Source organism: Chlorocebus sabaeus, chromosome 19, assembly GCF_047675955.1.
Source record: "Chlorocebus sabaeus isolate Y175 chromosome 19, mChlSab1.0.hap1, whole genome shotgun sequence".
NCBI lineage: Eukaryota > Metazoa > Chordata > Mammalia > Primates > Cercopithecidae > Chlorocebus > Chlorocebus sabaeus.
Genome location: NC_132922.1, coordinates 26,824,789 through 26,844,407, shown reverse-complemented (window position 1 = coordinate 26,844,407; position 19,619 = coordinate 26,824,789). Strand labels below are relative to the sequence as shown.

General features: G+C 48.2%; 1 protein-coding gene across 2 annotated transcripts in view; it reads right to left on the bottom strand.

Moving 5' to 3' along the window:
- Positions 1-19,619, bottom strand: part of SMARCB1 (SWI/SNF related BAF chromatin remodeling complex subunit B1) — a 41,962-nt gene that overhangs the window by 16,528 nt on the left and 5,815 nt on the right. For both annotated transcript variants that reach the window (XM_007975112.3, XM_007975113.3), the window contains exons 3-5: positions 18,492-18,621; positions 11,924-12,061; positions 9,560-9,687 (exon numbers count right to left, since the gene is read on the bottom strand). In XM_007975112.3, the coding sequence (XP_007973303.1) occupies positions 9,560-9,687; positions 11,924-12,061; positions 18,492-18,621 (396 nt within the window). The remainder of the gene's footprint in view (positions 1-9,559; positions 9,688-11,923; positions 12,062-18,491; positions 18,622-19,619) is intronic.

Sequence of the window (19,619 nt, the reverse complement as noted above, 5' to 3'; positions counted from 1 at the left end):
GACAAGACGCCTTGCAGGGATAAGCTGAAAAAGCCAGGAAAAATTCCCTCAGAGCAGACAGCAGGATTCCATCAAGAAGCAGGTCTGCCACAACCCCACTATTTCCTCCCTGCCCTAAAGACACACTGGGGACTAGCATCCTAACAGCCCGCGGGTCAGCAACAGCAGGAACCTCAGGTGCACTGGGTAAACACCCAGTGAATACACTGCCCAGGGCATTTTAAAATGAAACTTTTTATTTTTAAGTAATTGCAGATGCAAGAAACAACACAGAGAAATTCCATGCACACTGTGCCCAGTTTCCTCCAAAAAAGTCAAGATATAGGACTGTATCTGTATCCAGTGATTCATCCAGGTTGTCACTTCCTTTTACTGCCAAGTGACATTCTGTGGTATGAAGGGGCCACATTTTATTCACTACTGAAGGCTGTCTAGGTCATTTCCAGTTTCCGGCTATTACAAATAAAGCTGCTATGAACATCCATGCGTAGGCTATTGTATAAACATGTCTTCATTTCTCCAGGATAAATGCTCAGGTACACTGGTTGCATGTTTAGTTTGTAACAGAAACTGCCAAACTGTTTTCCAGGGCAGTTTTCCAGCCACTTGACATTCCTACCAGCAGCTTATGAGTGACCCAGTTCCTCCACATCCTCACCAGCATCTGATGCTGACACCACTTTTTATAGATGTGGAATAACAGCGTAGTTTTAATCGGCATTTCCCTAAGGCAAAAAATGTGGAAAAGCTTTTCAAGGTATATTTGCCACCTGTATAACTTCTTTAATGAAGTTTCTCTTCTTGTCTTTTGCCCTTTTTTTTTTTTTGAAACAGAGTTTCGCTCTTATTGCCCAGGCTGGAGTGCAGTGGTGTGATCTTGGCTCACAGCAACCTCAGCCTCCCGGGTTTGAGTGATTCTCCTGCCTCAGCCTCCCGAGTAGCTGGAATTACAGGTATGCACCACCACGCCGAGCTAATTTTGTATTTTTAGTAGAGATGAGGTTTCTCCATGTTGGTCAAACTGGTCTCGAACTCCTGACCTCAGGTGATCCGCCCGCCTCGGCCTCCCAAAGTGCTGGGATTATAGGCGTGAGCACCACCCATGGCCTTTTTTTTGTTGCTTTGTGGGGACAGAGTTTTGCTCTTATTGCCCAGGCTGGAGTGCAGTGGTGTGATCTTGGCTCACGGCAACCTCCACCTACCAGGTTCAAGCAATTCTCCTGCCTCAGCCTCCCAAGTAGTTAGGATTACAGGCATACGCCATCACACCCGGCTAATTGTGTATTTTTAGTAGAGACAGTTTCTTCTCTATGTTGGTCAGGCTGGTCTCGAACTCATGACCTCAGGTGATCCACCCGCCTCGGCCTCCCAAAGTGCTAGGATTACAGGCATAAGCCACTGTGCCTAGCCTGTTTGCCTATGATTGTCTAATTGCTCCAGTGCCATTTTGTTGAATGAGCTGTCTTTCCACCATTGAATTACATTTGCATCTTTATAAAAATCAGGAGGGCACGTTTGTGTGGATCTGTCCCATCATGGTATGTCACTCCACCAACACCACACAGTCTTATCGCAGCTATATAGTAAGGCTTGAGATTGGGTAGAACGATTACTCCCATTTTACTCTTTTTCAAAACTGCTATAATCCCAGCACTTTGGGAGGCCGAGACGGGTGGATTGCCTGAGTTCAGGAGTTCGAGATCAGCCTGGTCAACATGGTGAAACCCTGTCTCTACTAAAAGCACAAAAATTAGCCGGGTGTGGTGGCAGGCGCCTGTAATCCCACCTATTCAGGAGGCGAGGCAGGAGAATCGCTTGAAACCGGAAGGGGGATGTTACAGTGGGCTGAGATCATGCCACTGCACCTCAGCCTGGGCAAAAGAGCAAAACTCCGTCTCAAAAAAAAAAAAAAAAAATTTCTTTATCTATTTTAGTTTCTTTGCCTTTCCATATAAATCTTAGAACAATCTTGTCTATACCTACAAAAAAAAGTCTTGCTGAGATTTTTCATAGAAATTGCATTAAATTTGTATATCAATTTGGGGAAAACTGACATCATCTAGAGTCTTTTAATCCATGAATATGATATGTCTACCTATTTAGGTCTTCTTTAATTACTTTTATCAGTGTTTTATAGTTTTTGGTATATAAGTCCTGTACATGTTTTATTAGATTAATACCTAAGTATTCCTTTTTTTATTGAGTGATGATAAATGGTAATGTATTTTTAATTTGTGTCTAGGTACTCATTAATAGTATATAGAAATAAAATGGATTTCTGTATGTTTACCTTGTATCCCTTGTATCTTGTGACCTTGGGGAACTCAGTTATTAGTTCTCCAAGTTTTCTGTAGAGCCCTTGGGATTTTCCACAAGGACAATCATGTCATCTGCAAATAGGATTTTATTTCTTCCTTTCCAATCTACATGTCTTTTATTTCCTTTTCTCGGCTTATTGGATTAGCTAGAACTTCCACCATGTTGAATAAGAATAGTGACAGCAGACATATTTGGCTTGTTCCTGATCTCTGGCAGAAAGCATGCAACCTTTCACCATTAAATGTTAGCGACAGAAGGCCAGGCGCAGCGGCTCACCCCTGTAATCCCAGCACTTTGGGAGGCTGAGGCGGGTGGATCACGTGGTCAGGAGATCGAGACCATCCTGGCTAACACAGTGAAACCCCGTCTCTACTAAAAATACAAAAAGTTAGCCGGGCGTGGTGGCAGGGCACCTGTAGTCCCAGCTACTAGGGAGGCTGAGGCAAGAGAAAGACGTGAACCCAGGAGGCGGAGCTTGCAGTGAGCTGAGATCATGCCACTGCACTACAGCCTGGGTGACAGAGCAATACTCTGTCTCAAAAAAAAAAAAAAAAAAAATAAGCGACAGGACTTTTTGTATTAAATAGATGTTTTATTAAATGGAGGAAGTTTCCTGCTATTATTTTTCTGAGCATTTTTATCATCAGGTGTTGAGTTCTACAAAATGTTTTTTCTGTATCAACTGATCTGATCCTGTGATTTTTCTTCATTAGTGTGTTAATACGCTGGATTACATTGATTGAGCTTCAAATATTGACCCAGCCTTCCATCCCTGCAATAAATCCCACTTGGTCACAGTATATAATTATTTCTATATATTGCTGAATCCTATTTCCCAATATTTTGCTAAGGATTTTGCATCTATAGTCATAAAGGATATTGGTTTGTATTTTTCTTTTTTTGGTACTGTCTTTAGGTTTGGTATCTGGGTAATAGGAGCTTTATAAAGTTGATTAGGAAGTACGCTCTCCCATTTTCTGGAAGATATTGTGTAGAATTTGTGTTAATTCGTTTTTCAACATTTGATAGATAGAATTCTCCAGTGAAATCATATGGGCCCAGAGAATTTTTGGGGGGAGAATTTTTTTCCTTTTTAAAAATAATGTTTTATATTTTAAAATTTAATTAGAGATGGGATCCTGCTAGCCTAGGCTGGTCTTGAACTCCCGGCCTCAAGGAATCCTCCCACCTTAGCCTCCCAAAGAGCTGGGATTACAGGTAAGAGCCTGGCCATTTTTGGGGGTTTTAAAATTACAAATTCTGTTTTCTTAATAGTTACAGGGCAACTCAAATTATCTATTTGATATTGGATGAGTTGTGCTAATTCGTGCTTTGCAAGGAATTCATCCATTTTGTGTAAGTTGTCAAACTTACAGAATTGTTTACAGTATTGATATCTGCAGGGTCTGTGGTGACATCCCATTTCATTCCTGATGTTGGTAAGTTACGTTCTTTTTGTCAGCCTTGCTGGAGGCAAAGATTAATAAAACATCAGTTTTATTAATCTTTCAAAGACCCAGCTAGGTTTCATTAATTTTCTCTATTGTTTGATTTCTGTTTTCAATGTCATTGATTTCTGCTCTTCAAATGTCCTTCCTTCTGCTTAGTTTGGTTTTGTTTCCTTTCTCTTGGTTCTTGAGATGACAGCTTAGATTATCGATTTGAGGAAAGCTTTTCCTGTCTTCTAATGTACGCACTGGTGCTACAGATAATCCGCATTGCTGTATTTAGTTTTATCCCACAAATTTTGATATGCTGCATTTTCATTTAGGTCCGTGTATTTTTTTTTTTTTTTTTTTTTTTTTTGAGATAGAGTCTCGCTCGTCGCCCAGGCTGGAGTGCAGCGACGTGATCTCTGCTCACTGCTACCTCTGCCTCCTGGGTTCAAGTGATTCTCTTGCCTCAGCCTCCCGAGTAGCTGGGATTACAGGCATGCACCACCATGCCCAGCTAATTGTTTTTGTATTTTTAGTAGAGACGGGGTTTCACCATGTTGGTCAGGCTGGCCTCCAACTCCTGACCTCATGATCCGCCTGCCTCAGCCTCCAAGGTGCTGGGAATACAGGCGTCAGCCACTGCACCCAGCACTTAGTTTTCTTTCATCTAAGAATGTGTTGACTAAGAACGTCCAATATCGTTCATTCCTGAACAATACTGTCACTGGGTACAGGATTCTAGATTAATAGTTCTTTTCTTTCAGTACTTGAAAAATATCATGCTACTTCCTCTAGCCTCCAGTTTCACATGAGAAATCTACCATCATTTGGCTGGGCGCAGTGGCTCACGCCTGTAATCCCAGCACTTTGGGAGCCTGAGGTGGGCGGATCACGAGGTCAGGATATCAAGACCATCCTGGCTAACACGGTGAAACCCCGTCTCTACTAAAAAATACAAAAAAATCAGCCAGGCGTGGTGGCAGGTGCCTGTAGTCCCAGCTACTCGGAAGGCTGAGGCAGGAGAATGGCGTGAACCTGGAAGGCGGAGCTTGCAGTGAGCCAAGACAGCGCCACTGCACTCCAGCCTGGGCAATACAGTGAGACTCCGTCTCAAAAAAAAAAAAAAAGAAAAGAAATCTACCATTATTCTTACAGTCTTTTCCCTACAGGTAAGTTGTCCTTTTCTCTGATTGCTCTCAAGATTTTTTTCTTTGTGTTGAGTTTCCAGAAGTTTAATTATGATGTGTCTTTGCATGGATTGCTTTGGGTTAATCATAATGGGCTTCACTTGGCTTCTTGAATCTATCATTTGATTTTTTTTTTAACTTAAAAAAAAAAGTTGTCTTTTTTTTTTTTTTTTTTTGAGACAGAGTCTTGCTCTGTTGCCCAGGCTGGGGTGCAGTGGCTGGATCTCACTCACTGCAAGCTCCGCCTCCCGGGTTTACGCCATTCTCCTGCCTCAGCCTCCTGAGTAGCTGGGACTACAGGTGCCTGCCACCTCGCCCGGCTAGTTTTTTGTATTTTTTAATAGAGACGGGGTTTCACTGTGTTAGCCAGGATGGTCGTGATCTCCTGACCTCGTGATCCGCCCGTCTCGGCCTCCCAAAGTGCTGGGATTACAGGCTTGAGTCACCGCGCCCGGCCAAACAAAAGTTTTTGAGTCAGGGTCTCACTCCGTTGCCCAGGCTGGAGTGCAGTGGCTCAATCACAGCTCACTGAAGCCGCAACCTCCCGGGCTCAAGTGATCCTCCCACCTCAGCCTCCAAAGTAGCTGAGATCACAGGCATGTGCCACCACATCTGGTGAATTTTTGTAGAAATGGGGTTTCACCATGTCACCCAGGCTGGTCTTGAACTCCCGGGCTAAAGTGATCTGCCCGCCTCAGTCTCAGGTGTGAGCAACTGTGCTCAGCCTCATTTAATTTTTTAGAGTCCAAAACAAGCATGTGGATATAAATCTCTAAAAACTTGCCTTCTATAGCCAAGTGTAGACACTCAGGACCCTAATCACTCCTTTGCCTGTGTGCCAAGACAGATTCGCAAACCTCTTCCTGAGGCGATTCCCTTGTTCCCCTTGTGGTCAAAGATGGCATCTATGTCTGCATGTGTTCTGGTTAGGCAGCTCATCTTTTCTGGAGGATTTTAATGCTTCCCTTCCTCAGCAGACTGTTAAGGCAGGTGACACCATACTTCACCAGTGATTCAGAGAAGCCCTACCTCAAGTCCTTTTCAGAGAAGATAACCTCAAACGCATCACAACACCTACCAGAAACCTGAGAAAAATCCTGATTCCTTTTTTTTTTTTTTTTTGAGACAGAGTCTCACTCTATCGCCCAGGTTGAAGTGCAACACCACGATCTCAGCTAACTGCAACCTCTGCCTCCCGGGTTCTAGCGATTCTTGTGCCTCAGCCTCCCAGCTTGCTGGGACCACAGGCGTGCACCACCACACCCGACTAATTTTTATATTTTTAGTAGAGATGGGGTTTCGCCATCATGGCCAGGCTGGTCTCAAACTCCTGGCCTCAAGTGATCCTCCCACCTCACCCTCTCAAAGTGCTGGGATTATAGGTGTGAGCCACCACGCCTGGCCAATCCTGATTCTGAAGGTGGCCTAAAGAACATACACTTCATTCATGCTACTCCAGTAATGCTACTTTACATATTTAATCCCTCTGTGATAAAGACTCTCATGCCCACCTTTAAGATGATTTGAAATTTCAAAGCAAATCAGTAACAATTTTGGTGGCCTTCTAACCACCAGTTAAGAATCATAGCTCTTACAAACGCCAAATGCCACCCAGAGCTGAGGAAGAGTTCGCAGAACAACACTATTTTGGTTCTCCACCAGTTAAGACTGTGTTCTAAATTACTTTCAGTGGACATCATATTTTACATGAGGACTCCTAGGAGGAACAGCCCAGTGAAACTCACTGTGGAGTTCATGGATGATCCTGGTCTTCCTTACTATACCGTGCCCTCTTCCTGAGGGCTGTAGGAAATCTCAGATTCTAGGACCACATGTGATTCTACTTCTTCAGAGCCACAGGCTGCTACTAACATTGACCACACTAAGTGTGCAAATGATCCTCACGTCTCACTCTGCCTGGTTCTAAAAAGGCCCAGAGCCACGCCCAATTCCCAGCAATGTTCACCAAATAAAATCTGAGTACAAGCTCCCTCTTCAACTTGAACATTTCTTCTTTATCCAGTTTTTCCTAACCACTCCATTTTCATTTGCTTTAGTCATTTGGGCCCAGTGTACTTATGGTAAGCTTCCTTACATGCTTTTTGGAACAGGGTGGAGATATAAACAAACCGGAACTTTCTATGTGTTGCCCAAAGAAACGTAACGAGACAGAGCATGGACTGATCCAATGTGAACAACTAAATTCCTATGCTGGGCTAGATTATGTTAAGAGAAACAGCAGCTGGGCACAGTGGCTCACACCTGTAATCCCAGCACTTTGGGAGGCTGAGGCGGGCGGATCACCTGAGGTCAGGAGTTCAAGACCACTTTGACCAACATGATGAAACCCCGTCTCTACTAAAAATACAAAATTAGCCAGGCATGGTGGCACATGGTTGTAATCCCAGCTACTCGGGAGGCTGAGGCAGGAGAATCACTTGAACCTGGGAGGTGGAGGTTGTGGTGAGCTGAGATTGTGCCACTGCACTCCAGCCTGGGCAACAAGAGCAAAACTCCATCTCAAAAAAAAGAAGAAAAACGGCAATGAAAAACAAGGCCCCTGACCTTAAAGGATTGAAATGGAGAGGGAGAGACAAGAATTAACAAATAACTCTGATGTGGGCCAGCAGAGATAAGCGGGGAGCTTGGCAGAGATAACAGGCATTGTGCAGCGCTGGTGGCCTGGTCCCCATGGGCTGTCCTGTCCCCGTTCTGGGACATGACCAGTGAACTGTACCTGTCCCCATCTATACTCAATACAACCTCCTGGAGTCTCTTGCCAGTGTCCCCCCTCACCCATGTCTCCTCTCCCTGGCATCCCCGCTCACCAGCTGACCTGTGGGACCTAGGGAACAGGCACCCGGCACGTGGCTCTCAGGCATTCTTCTCAGGGCTAAGCAGAAGCCTTTGGACTCAGGCCTGGCACTAGTGTGAGCAAGTGGTAGTCCTAGCACTCAGGCCTAGCATGCCGAGTGCCTGGGGATGACCAAAGGAAGCAGCCTAATCCTTCCAGAAAGCTCAAGGCAGCCACAACCACTCATACTCTCCTCCCTTTGGAGAGAAAAATGTTGCAACTATGTTATCTGCTGTGGAGATGTCTACAGCAGAGGGTGTTTTAGCAAACAAAGGTACCTCAACCCAGTAGAAAATGCTGCACTGTTTGAAGATTAAAGAAATCACAAAGAGGCTGGGTACAGTGGCTGACGCCTGTAATCCCAGCAGTGTGGGAGGCCATGGCAGGCGGATCACCTCAGGTCAGTTCAAGACCAGCCTGGCTAACATGGTGAAACGCCATCTCTACTAAAAATACAAAAATTAGCCAGGCATGATGGTGGGTGCCTGTAGTTCCAGCTACTCAGGAGGCTGAGGCAGGAGAATCGCTTGAACTTAGGAGGTGGAGGTTGCAGTGAGCTGAGATCGCGCCACTGCACTCCAGCCTGGGCGACAGAGTGAGACTCCATCTCCCCCCACAAAAAAAGAGAAACCAGAAAGATACTTAGGACAAGTGAAGAAAAATAAAACAAGACTTGCTCTATAGTGACAACTGTGTTAAATATGTTTGCATGTGGAATTGACAGAGAGAAAAGGTAAAACTGAAAACATTATTCGGGTGGTGAGAGTCTGATGATTTTAAACATTCACCCATTTAAAAATAACGCTCGGCACAGTGGAACATGCCTGTATTCCTAGCTATTTGGCAGGCTGTGGCAGGAGGACTGCTTGAGCCCAGCAGTTCAAGATTACAGTGAGATATGAGAGTATCATTGCACTCCAGCCTGGGCAACAGAGTGAGACTCTGTCTCTTAAATAAAATAAAATAGGTAAAATAAAATAAAAATGATATTCACTGCATTTTGTCTGAATATAAAGTGTATGTTCATTATAAAAATTCAGCAGGATACAGACACTAAGTTAGAAAAAAAAAAACCTGGTATTCAACAAGATCTAAAAAAACAGTAATAATAAAATAAAATAACAAAAATACATTCTAACAGACTTAGAAAAAAATAGGAAAATAAATGCATGCATGATCCTCCCTCCCAGATGGGATAAGCAGTCTAGACACTTGGGATGCATACCCTTCTAACCTTTCTGTCTACATCTGCACAAAGACTGAGTTCTGTTCAGGCTTTGGAAGCCCAGGAAGAGCCAGAAGAGATGGCATCTGACCCAGGACTTACAGAGTGAGGATATCTAAAGAGATGACCAGTTAGGGGAGGAGAGAGGCACGGGGCACACATGCAGCCTCACACAGCAGAAGCAGGGTGGTGGACAGGACCCAAGGCAGGTGTGTGCAGGGCTCGGGGGCTGAACTAGGTCTGAGTGGCATTGTCATCATCATCCATGCTATGCAGACCAGCCACCTCCCATGCCAGGCCCCTTGGGCCAACCAACCTCAGTATGGGGAAAGGAGTCCGAAGTTCACATGCCCAACCCACAGTGAACAGCAACAGAACCAGGGCTGAACCCAGAGCCCACACCCTCCAAAACTATGCCCCAATGTCCCGCGTGTCAGGTCCAGAATCTGCCTGACAGGCAGCTGGTAGGAAAGGGGACTTTTCCCACATAACACACAGGGGCTGGGGCCAGGCCCAGCCAAGCCCGACTGCCTTGTACCATTCATGTTCCAGGTGAAGGCATCTCGCAGTTTCTGCCCATCGATCTCCATGTCTAGCCGGATGGGGACCAGCACCTCGGGCTGAGATGCGTTCTCGTGGATCACAGCTGGGTCGTGGTCATCAAAGCTGAAAGTGAAATGGAAGCAACAGTCAGTGAGGGTGCCAGGGCCCTAGGTATGCAAATTTTCAGCCTCCCTCTCTGCACAGCAGGCCTCTGCAAACCCATCTGGGGAACATGGCCACTTATCAGCTAACAGCTGAGGCAGCAGGGGTCCCGGGGCCACGGTCTAATGGGGACAGGTGGGTCCATAAATGACAAGCACCAGTCTGTCTGCAATAGGATCGACCCGGGCAGTGTTGGAACAAAACCCAGATGTCCTGCAAAGGGATATTTAAGCCTGAAATTTGGCAGGACTTTCACAGAAGGCTGTGGGAAAGGAGAAGAGCATTTCCAGAAGAGGAAATTTTCCAGTAAGACCAAAGCAGGTGAATGGAGGAACTGCTGAGAACGCACAAACAGACCACAGAGCACAGATTCCATGGGGGGCAGTGGTCAGGGATTCTGCAAAGCTAGCGGGTGTCGAAGCACCCACAGTTCTCCTCTCAGGCTACGCAAACTGGCCACTGCCCTGAGGGAGTCCCAGGAGGATTCCAAGCAATGGAGTTGAGTATTTTGGGAAGATAAAGAGGGAAGAGTTGGGCAGGCAGGTTGGTGAGATGGAGCTGGAGGACAGAGGACACCTAAGGGCATCTGGGAGCATGGAGAGGGCTGAGAAGGGCCCCAGCGATCTTGGGAGGCAGATGGAAGAGAGAGAGAAACGAGCTGAGTGCCAGGCATGAATGCGCTGGGAAACAGACAGGGAAAGGGGTAGGGGTGCTGGAGGAAAGGGGTGGCCACTCTAAGGGAGAAGGGGACAGTCAACTAGGGATGGGAAGAAGAGATGGAGGGAAGGAAGAGAGAAGGAAAAGGAGGAGGGGGAAGGATGGGAAGGAGGGAAGGAGAAATGATGGAAGGAAAGAAAGAAGAAAGGAAAGAGAGGAGGAAGGAGAATGGGCTAAACCTTAGCAGAGGCAACTGCTGGGCAGAAGCTCTGGGAGGTCTGACAGCAGTGAGGGCGATCTCAGGTCTGAGGCAGAGTGAGTGGGGCAGAGTGTGGCAGGGGCAGAGTGTGGCAGTGTCAGCACCAGACCAGGTTGGGCCTGGCACCCCAGTGAGAACTCCTGCTTCTGCTCCGAGGGTGATGGGGAGCCTGGAGGATTTTGCGTGGAGAGGTGACACGATATGCCTGGAGCAGAGGACACACCAGCTACAGAGCTGAGAAGGCAACAGGGAGGGGAGGCAGGGGCTGCTAGAGACCCCAGGGAGAGCAGCGGGGGGCTGGCCAAGGCAGTCCCGGGTGGGACCCTGGAGAGACTGGACTTGTGTGAGGAAAAGCCAGGCCTTGGGAAAGAAAGCTACAGCCTGAGCAAGGAGACGGCTGGATCTCCATGCACCGAGATGGAGAAGTCTTCAGGCAGCATGAGGCTGAGGGGGTGAGGGCAGCTGAGGAAGTCTGGACCACAGAGGTAAAAAACAGACCCCGAAGACATCTACAGCCTAATCCCCAAAACCTATGACTGTCACCTCACATGGCCAAAAAGGAGACTTTGTAGATGCGATTAAGTGAAAGATCCTGAGAGGTTAACCAGAAGGGCCCTAAATTACATCACCAAGTGTCCTTTTAAGAGAGAGACAGGGAGATTTCACACAGAGAAGGCCACGTGACCACAGAGGCCAAGACTGAAGTGAGGCAGCCACAAGCCCAGGAATGTGGCAGCCCCCAAAGCTGGAAGCAGCAAGGACCGAATCGCCCCGAGGGCCTCTGGAGGGAGCACGGCCCTGTCTACACGTGCATCTGGTCTAGTGAAACCAAATCCGGGCTCCTGGGCCCCCGAACTGTGAGGGAAGAACTGTGCACTGCTTGCAGCCACCAGTTTGTGGTGGTTTATTCCAGCAGCCTCTGGGAAGTGGTGGCGCAGTGGGAGTCATGTGGATGGCATGTGAACCGTCAGACTGGCTATGACCCACTCGTGTGAAACTGAGGGCAGAGAAAGGGCACAAGGACTGCGCCCCGAGTAACTCCACTTGAGGGGCCAGAGAGGTGAGGAGGACACGGCAAGGTGACAGCAGACAGAGCCAAGGAGGCTACAGACAATGTCCTGGAGGTCAGGGAAACACAGCAGTTCAAAGAGGAGGAGGTACTGTAGCATTGTGGGGAGCACAAAGTCAAAGCAGTGTTTTTCTGGGGAGGAGGGGACTGAAATGTGCTGGAGAACTAAGGGAGAATCAGCGCGGAGGGTGAGCGCAGCGACACATCCGCACCAAAGGGGGAAGGTTCTCTTCTTGTCCCGGCCCATGCGGTTCCTGTTGATGGTCGTGGAGCATGGCACGGCATCCAGGTGGTGGGAGCTGTTGGGCAGGGTGGGTACCCACTGGCTGTTCCTCTTGGCCTTCTGTTCCCTGGGGAGATACAAGAAAATTCCCCCCAGTCAGTCTAGGAGCCTGATCCTGCCCACCAGGAATCAACTCATGCTCAGGGGATGCCTACTGTACCTCTGTCAGGCTCGAGGCTCCCGTGGGAGTTGTCTGTGCACCTGATTTTGCAGGAGCCTGCTCCCCAGGCTGTCATCAGATGCTAGAGGCACCTGGGCAAGGGCAAGGGTATGGAGGGGCACCAGACACAGCCCAGCACGCAGGTCAGTTGCTAACCCACAGCCATGGTGTACTGCACTGAGCCAGGCATGGCTCCACGGAAGCACTTCCTGGAGATGCGGGAAGTGGTACAAGGGGGAGGTTTGTACAAGGGGTGGACAATAGAGCAGAGCCTTAGACACCAAGTCAGGGTTCACTGTGGGGAGGGGCACGGGCAGCAGCAGGGAGGAGAGACTGAGGGGCAGTCCAGGGAGGGGACCCCCAGGGAGGGGACCGATCACAGGTCTCACATGCTCCGTGAGAAGATGACTTTACTCAGCAGATGGCTGGGAGTCCCCAGGGTTTTGAAGGAAGAGACGTGATCAGACTGTCATTTTAGACATACTAGCCATCCTGAGATGGACTAGGAAAGGCCTCTGGCCTCTGAGCTTCCAGAGCAGTAGAAGTCAGAAGATGGGTTGATAAATATCTTCCAGAGGTGACATCCAAAGTAATTTAAATAACCCATGTCCCATGAAGAGTTTGATCTTCTCTCCCAAATTCCAGGTTACTTTTACCAAAAGCGCCAGGCACAGCAGCTCATGCCTGTAACTCTGGCACTTTGGGAGGTCAAGGTGGGCAGACCACCTGAGGTCAAGAGTTTGAAACCAGGCCAGGCGCGGTGGCTCATGCCTGTAATCCCAGCACTTTGGGAGGCCAAGGCGGGTGGATCACCTGAGGTCAGGAGATCAAGACCAGCCTGGCCAACATGGTGAAACCCTGTCTCTACTAAAATTAGCCAGGTGTGGTAGCAGGCACCTGTAATCTCAGCTACTCAGGAGGCTGAGGCAGGAGAATCGCTTGAACCTGGGAGGCAGAAGTTGCAGTGAGCCGAGATCACGCCACTGCAGTCCAGCCTGAGCAACAAGAGCAAAACTCTGTCTCAAAAAAAAAAAAGGTGAGTTCAAAACCAGCCTGGCCAACACGGTGAAACCTCAACCCTACCCAAAATACAAAAATTAGCCAGGCATGGTGGCACATGTCTATAATTCAGCTACTCAGGAGGCTGAAGCATAAGAATCACTTGAACCCAGGAGGTGGAGGTTGCAGTGAGCCGAGATCAGCCACTGCACTCCAGCCTGGGTGAGATGGCAACACCCTATCTTGAATTAAAAAAAAAAAAGTATATATATATATACACACACACACACACATATACATAAATATACACACATATATACACACACACCAAAAGCTATTTTAAACAAAGGCAAAGGCTCCAGGGCTGGGTGAGACAGATGAGAGCATTTGGGTGCCTGCTGTACTCTGTGCGTTCCCATTTTCCCTGGCAAGGCTGTGAGCAGGAGCAGGCAGCGACTGTGTCACTTCCCTGTGTAACCCCAACACCTCCGCAACCACTTCCGCAATAACTATTCAACAGTTCAGAGCAAGTCATGACAAAGGTGTCTTTCTTTTTTCTTTTTTTTTTTTGAGACGGAGTCTCGCTCTGTCGCCCAGGCTGGAGTGCAGTGGCGCCATCTCAGCTCACTGCAAGCTCCGCCTCTCGGGTTCACGCCATTCTCCTGCCTCAGCCTCCTGAGTAGCGGGGACTACAGGCGCCCGCCACCTCGCCCGGCTAGTTTTTTTGTATTTTTAGTAGAGACGGGGTTTCACCATGTTCGCCAGGATGGTCTCGATCTCCTGACCTCGTGATCCGCCTGCCTCGGTCTCCCAAAGTGCTGGGATTACAGGCATGAGCCACTGCGCCCGGCTGACAAACGTTTGACAGTGCCGTTGACAGTCCCTCTAAGGAAGGACCCGGGAAGACAGCACAAAGGCCCTTCTCCTTTCCAGAGGGTGGGGGGGCAGAAGCAATATCCAAGACCTGCCTGGACTCTGGGCCCTTTAACTCTTTTCCCTTCTAAAGCGGGAGTTACTTACACGTCTGATGCCGAGACTGGGACTACCCCTTGATTACTGGTAGGGGTAGGGAGGATTTTGTAGTACTCATTTTGGGGAACATGAAATCCGCTTGGGCAGGGACTAAGAGAGGGGACAGCAAGACAGAGGTCCCCTCTACAGCCTATCTGGGTCATGGTTCCTAATCCTGGCCACTCGGACTCAGAGTGCAATTTTATTTTATTTTATTTTTAATAGAGATGGGGGTCTCACTATGTTGCCCAGTCTGGTCTCAAACTCCTGGGCTCAAGCAATCCTCCCACCTTGGCCTCCCAAAGTGCCGAGAGTACAGGTGTCAGCCACCACACCCGACCCCAGAATGCAAAATTTTAAGTAGCACATTCCTGAGCCCCACCCAGGTGAAGTGACTTCCCACCTCTGAGGAAGGGCCCAATAAGACAGGTTCTTTGCAGCTTCCATGGATGATTCCCAGGCAGCTGAGCCTGTATTTGGAAACCACAGATCTTGACCAACTCCTCCTTTCTGAATGGATATGTTAGAGCCTGGGCTGAGCCCCTGCCCCCTCATCCTGCCCTATCAGTAGCAAGTTCTTATTTCCAGGTCTAGCTACCAACCCAAGTGGACAATGCAAGTGTCACCAGACACAGTGAATGTGACTAACATGCTCAGCCATACACAGAATCTGCAAATCTAAGTTATAAACGTCAATCTTCCAGCCAGGTGTGGTGGCTCACACCTGTAATCCCAGCACTTTGGGAGGCCGAGGTGGACAGATCACCTGAGGTCAGGAGTTTGAGACCAGCCTGGCCAACATGGTGAAAGCCCTTCTCTACTAAAACTATGAAAATTTAGCTGGGTGTGGTGCCAGGTGCCTGTAATCCCAGCTACTAGGGAGGCTGAGGAAGGAGAATAACTTGAACCCAGGAGGCGGAGGTTGCAGTGAGCTGAGATCCCGCCACTTCACTCTAGCCTGGGTGACAGAGCGAAACTCCATCTCAAAAACAAAACAAAACAAAAAAACACCCTTCCTTCTATTGCAATCCCAGGATCCGTGAGAGAGGGCACCCAGCCTCTGCTCAAATTGTCCAATGACAGGATGGGTAGGGTGCCCGGCCCCCTATTGGGCTGACTGAGTAATGTGGAGTCAGCCAAGCTATTTCCTTCAAACCTCTGCCAACCCCCACCCCTAAAGACTTGACCTCCAGGGCAATGGAATTCCACTCTTGCAGCTGTTCCTCACGTCATGATCACCAAGAAACTGTTTTATCGCCCCATAAAAGATTCCCAGCTGACGTGTGCAGAATTAAAGTGCCATCCATATGCACACAATTTCCTTCTGCATCTTCCCTGGGAAGGCCAAGCCATCCTTATGTTCTTACCACATCCCTTGGGGGAAAAAGAATCTGCAAAGCACACGCCTGTAACACTGGCCAGCCTGGAGGCGTGCCACCTTTCTTTGGGGGGAATCATAAAAAAGATTTTCCATAACCACATCACTCTGAACAATAATCCTTTTTCTTCCTTAATGCTCCTTGGGCTTTGTGCAGAGAAATGCATACTTTCTCGAGAGCTGAATGCACAAGGTAGATGGGTACAATCTTATATTCTGCACGTCTCACCCACAGGACCCCTGTCTCGGGTCACTGCAGAATCTACTTAATTACACCACGTATAGGTCACATCTTTGTCTATTCAAGTAGCTGACCCGTCAGTAACCTAGGCTTTCCTTGAGGCTGGGTACTTAAACGACTCCATATTCTCCAGTATTATTCACAATGCTACAAAGAATCTCTGTACATATAGTGGGTTTATTGATTCATTTTGTTCTTTGAAAATATTTCCTTGGGACAAATTCCTAGGGGTGGTATTAGTGGGCCAGAGAACAAAAAAGTTTGATGTCAGGATGCTTTACATAAAGGGCACTCCTGGCTGGGCATGGTGGCTCACACCTGTAATCCCAGCACCTCCAGCACACATGAGCGCAGCTCCATCACACCTTCCCCAATTCCTTACATTGCCAGTTTTTTGTTTTATGCTTGGAATTTTTATATTTATTTATTTATTTATTTATTTTATTTATTTATGAGACGGAGTCTCACTCTGTCGCCCAGGCTGGAGTGCAGTGGTGCAATCTTGACTCACTGCAAGCTCCACCTCCCAGGTTCACGCCATTCTCCTGCCTCAGCCTCCTGAGTAGCTGGGACTACAGGCGCCCGCCACCACACCCGGCTATTTTTAGTAGAGACAGGGTTTCACCATGTTAGCCAGGATGGTCTTGACCTCCTGACCTCGTGATCCACCCACCTCGGCCTCCCAAAGTGCTGGGATTACAAGTGTGAGCCACCGCGCCCAGCCTTAATTATTTATTTTTTTGAGATAGAGTTTCACTCTTGTTGCCCAGGCTGGAGAGCAATGGTGCGATCTTGGCTCACCGCAACCTCTGCCTCTTGGGTTCAAGCGATTCTCCTGCCTCAGCCTTCCTGAGTAGCTGGGATTACAGGCATGCGCTACCATGCCCGGCCAATTTTGTATGTTCAGTAGAGATGGGGCTTCACTATGTTGGTCAGGCTGGTCTCAAACTCCTGACCTCAGGTGATCTGCCCGCCTCAGCCTCCCAAAGTGCTGGGATTACAGGCGTGAGCCACCATGCCCAGCCTATTTTTTTTTTTTTTTTAAGAGACAGGGTATCGTTCTGTTACCCAGGCTAGAGGAGAGTGGTGTGATCACCACACCCAGCTAATTTTTTTAACCTTCAGTAGTGATAAGGTCTCACTATGTTGCTCAGGCTGGTCTCCTAGGCAACAGAGTCAAATCCTGGACTCAGGTGATCCTCCTGCCTTGACTTCCCAAAGTGCTGAGATTACAGGCATAAGCCACCATGCTCAGTCTTATGGTTGGAATTTTTGAAATTACACATGAGGGCAAATTCTTTCCATGTTTGTTTACTCCCTTATACTTCAAGGTATGGACCATCTTTTATCTATTTGTTGGGGTATCCAAGTTCGTTGTATAAATCTAGATGTATAGATTCTAGATATAACATCGTAACTTTCCAATTACTTGCTTTTTTAATTGTTACTATAAATACTCTTCTAAAGGTTCTAAGTTTTGTTTTGTTTTATTTTTTTTGAGATGGAGTTTCGCTCTTGTTGCCCAGGCTGGAGTGCAATGGTGCGATCTTGGCTCACTGCAATCTCCACCTCCTGGGTTCAAGCAATTCTCCTGCCTTAGGCTCCTGAGTAGCTTAGATTATAGGCATGCGCCACCACACCTGGCTAATTCTGTATTTTTAGTAGAGATGGGGTTTCTCCATGTTGGTCAGGCTGGTCTCGAACTCCCGACCTCAGGTGATCTGCCCGCCTCGGTCTACCAAAGTGCTGGGATTATATGCGTGAACCACCACGCCCAACCAGGTTCTAAGTTTTTATACATTCAAATCTATTGTTGTTTCTTTTGTGAGTTTATGTGAGTCACTAATTTTTCTGACAAATTGGTCCCACTTATTTGTTTTTTAAGAGATGAGGTCTTGCTGTGTTGCCCCAGGCTGGTCTTGAACTCCTGGCCTCAAGCAATGCCTCGGCCCCCCAAAGTGCTGGGATTACAAGCGTAAGCCACTGTGCCTCGCAGAGTCCCGCTTTCCAAGCATTCGTAACTGTTCCCTGGAATCCAGGACTTGGCTTACGTTTCTTACAAATTCCAATGATACAGAAGAAACTTAGAAACCTGGCTAAGAAAATGTATAAAAACAGAGGGAACGGTTAAAAAGTGTTTCAATACAAAAATTAGGACCAGGCATGGTGGCTCACATCTGTAATCCTAGCACTTTGGGAGGCTGAGGCGGGCGGATCACCTGAGGTCGGGTTCGAGAACAGCCTGACCAACATGGAGAGACCCCCATCTCTACCAAAAATACAAAATTAGCTGGGCATGGTGGTGTATGCCTATAATCCCAGCTACTCGGGAGGCTGAGGCAGGAGAATCACTTCAACCCGGGAGGTGGAGGTTGCAGTGAGCTGAGATCATGCCACTGCACTCCAGCCTGGGCAACAAGAGTGAAACTCCGTCTCAAAAAAAAAAAAAAATAGCCAGATGTGGTGGCAGGTACCTGTAATCCCAGCTACTCGGGTGGCTGAAGCAGGAGAATCATTTGAACCTGGGAGGCAGAGGTTGCAGTGAGCCGAGATCGTGCCACTGCACTCCAGCCTGGGCAACAAGAACAAGACTCCATCTCAAAAAAAAAAAAAAGGTGTTTCAATTTAACTTCAACCCAACCAGTTCTTGAGTCTGAGAAAAGACCCCACAGATGTCCCCAGAGATGCCTTGGCCAGGAACGCATTACCTGAGGTAGGTGGGGGGCTCTGTGCTGATGGACACAGCCTTGTACTTCTCATCGTTGCCGTCCAGAATCTCTTCCACTTCCGAGGCTTTTAACAGGGTCACACTGGTGGCTAGAGTTGTGTATCCGTGATCTGTAACAGACAGACATCACTGGGTCACTCTGCTGGTGGCGGTGGCACACAGCAGCCAGCCAAGTGGATGCAGCACATCAAGGTCCTCGCATGCGGGAGGTGGGAAAAGCAAGGTGTCAAACTCACTACTACCGAATGCTGGCCTCTTCCAAAAGGGCAATCTGGACTGAGTGCTTTACTTACAAGTCCTGCTGGGTAGAGCCTCCAAAGGGACTGATTTAGACTAATCTGCCCCAGGAGCACTGGCTCAGGGGCAGAGGGTAGTGCTCAGGGCAGCACCAGCAACTACAATACAGCACGACCAGCGGGGACACCTTGGTCCTCACTCGGGAAAAGAAAAGCCCCAGAGTAACACCCCAGTGGGAAGAGGTCTGACACCACCACAATCCACAACACGATGCGAGGTGGGGAGATGGAATGAGAGATGAAGAATGCTTTTCTTTTAAAACAAGAGCCCAGAGAGTTGGAAAGAGCTGCTTCACACCAAACCCGAATTTCTAACCCCGAGCCGGTCCAGATGGGCTGCCTGGAAAGCAGGACAGATTCTAGGCAGCTCGACCCCTCGCTCTTCCGGGGAACCTCCGTCAAGAGCTACCTGTCTGTGGGCCCAGTCTGGCTTCTCCTGGAGAAATCAATCGCTTATGGGGAAGGTATCTCCCAAGACTTAGCCCAGGGACTTGCGGAGGGGGAAGCAAAGCTGGGGACTCACTGTGTTAGCAACTGATGCTCTGCTGGGGGAGGAGGGGGAACAAAAAGGAAACTGTTTTAAGCAAGTGAGTAGAAATGTCATAGCAGCGGATCAAAAAGAAGCTCCGGCTCCTGCATTAAAAGAACCACTACTTTCCCGCAGTGGACAAAACCACAGCAGCACCTACAGACACAAACAAACAGCGCAGACTACGAAGCATCGCGCACGTGCTCACAGACACACCCAGGCCCAGGGCAGCTCTCTACAAGGCGCCATTGCCACGTGGGAAGCAGTTTCGCCACCTGCCAAA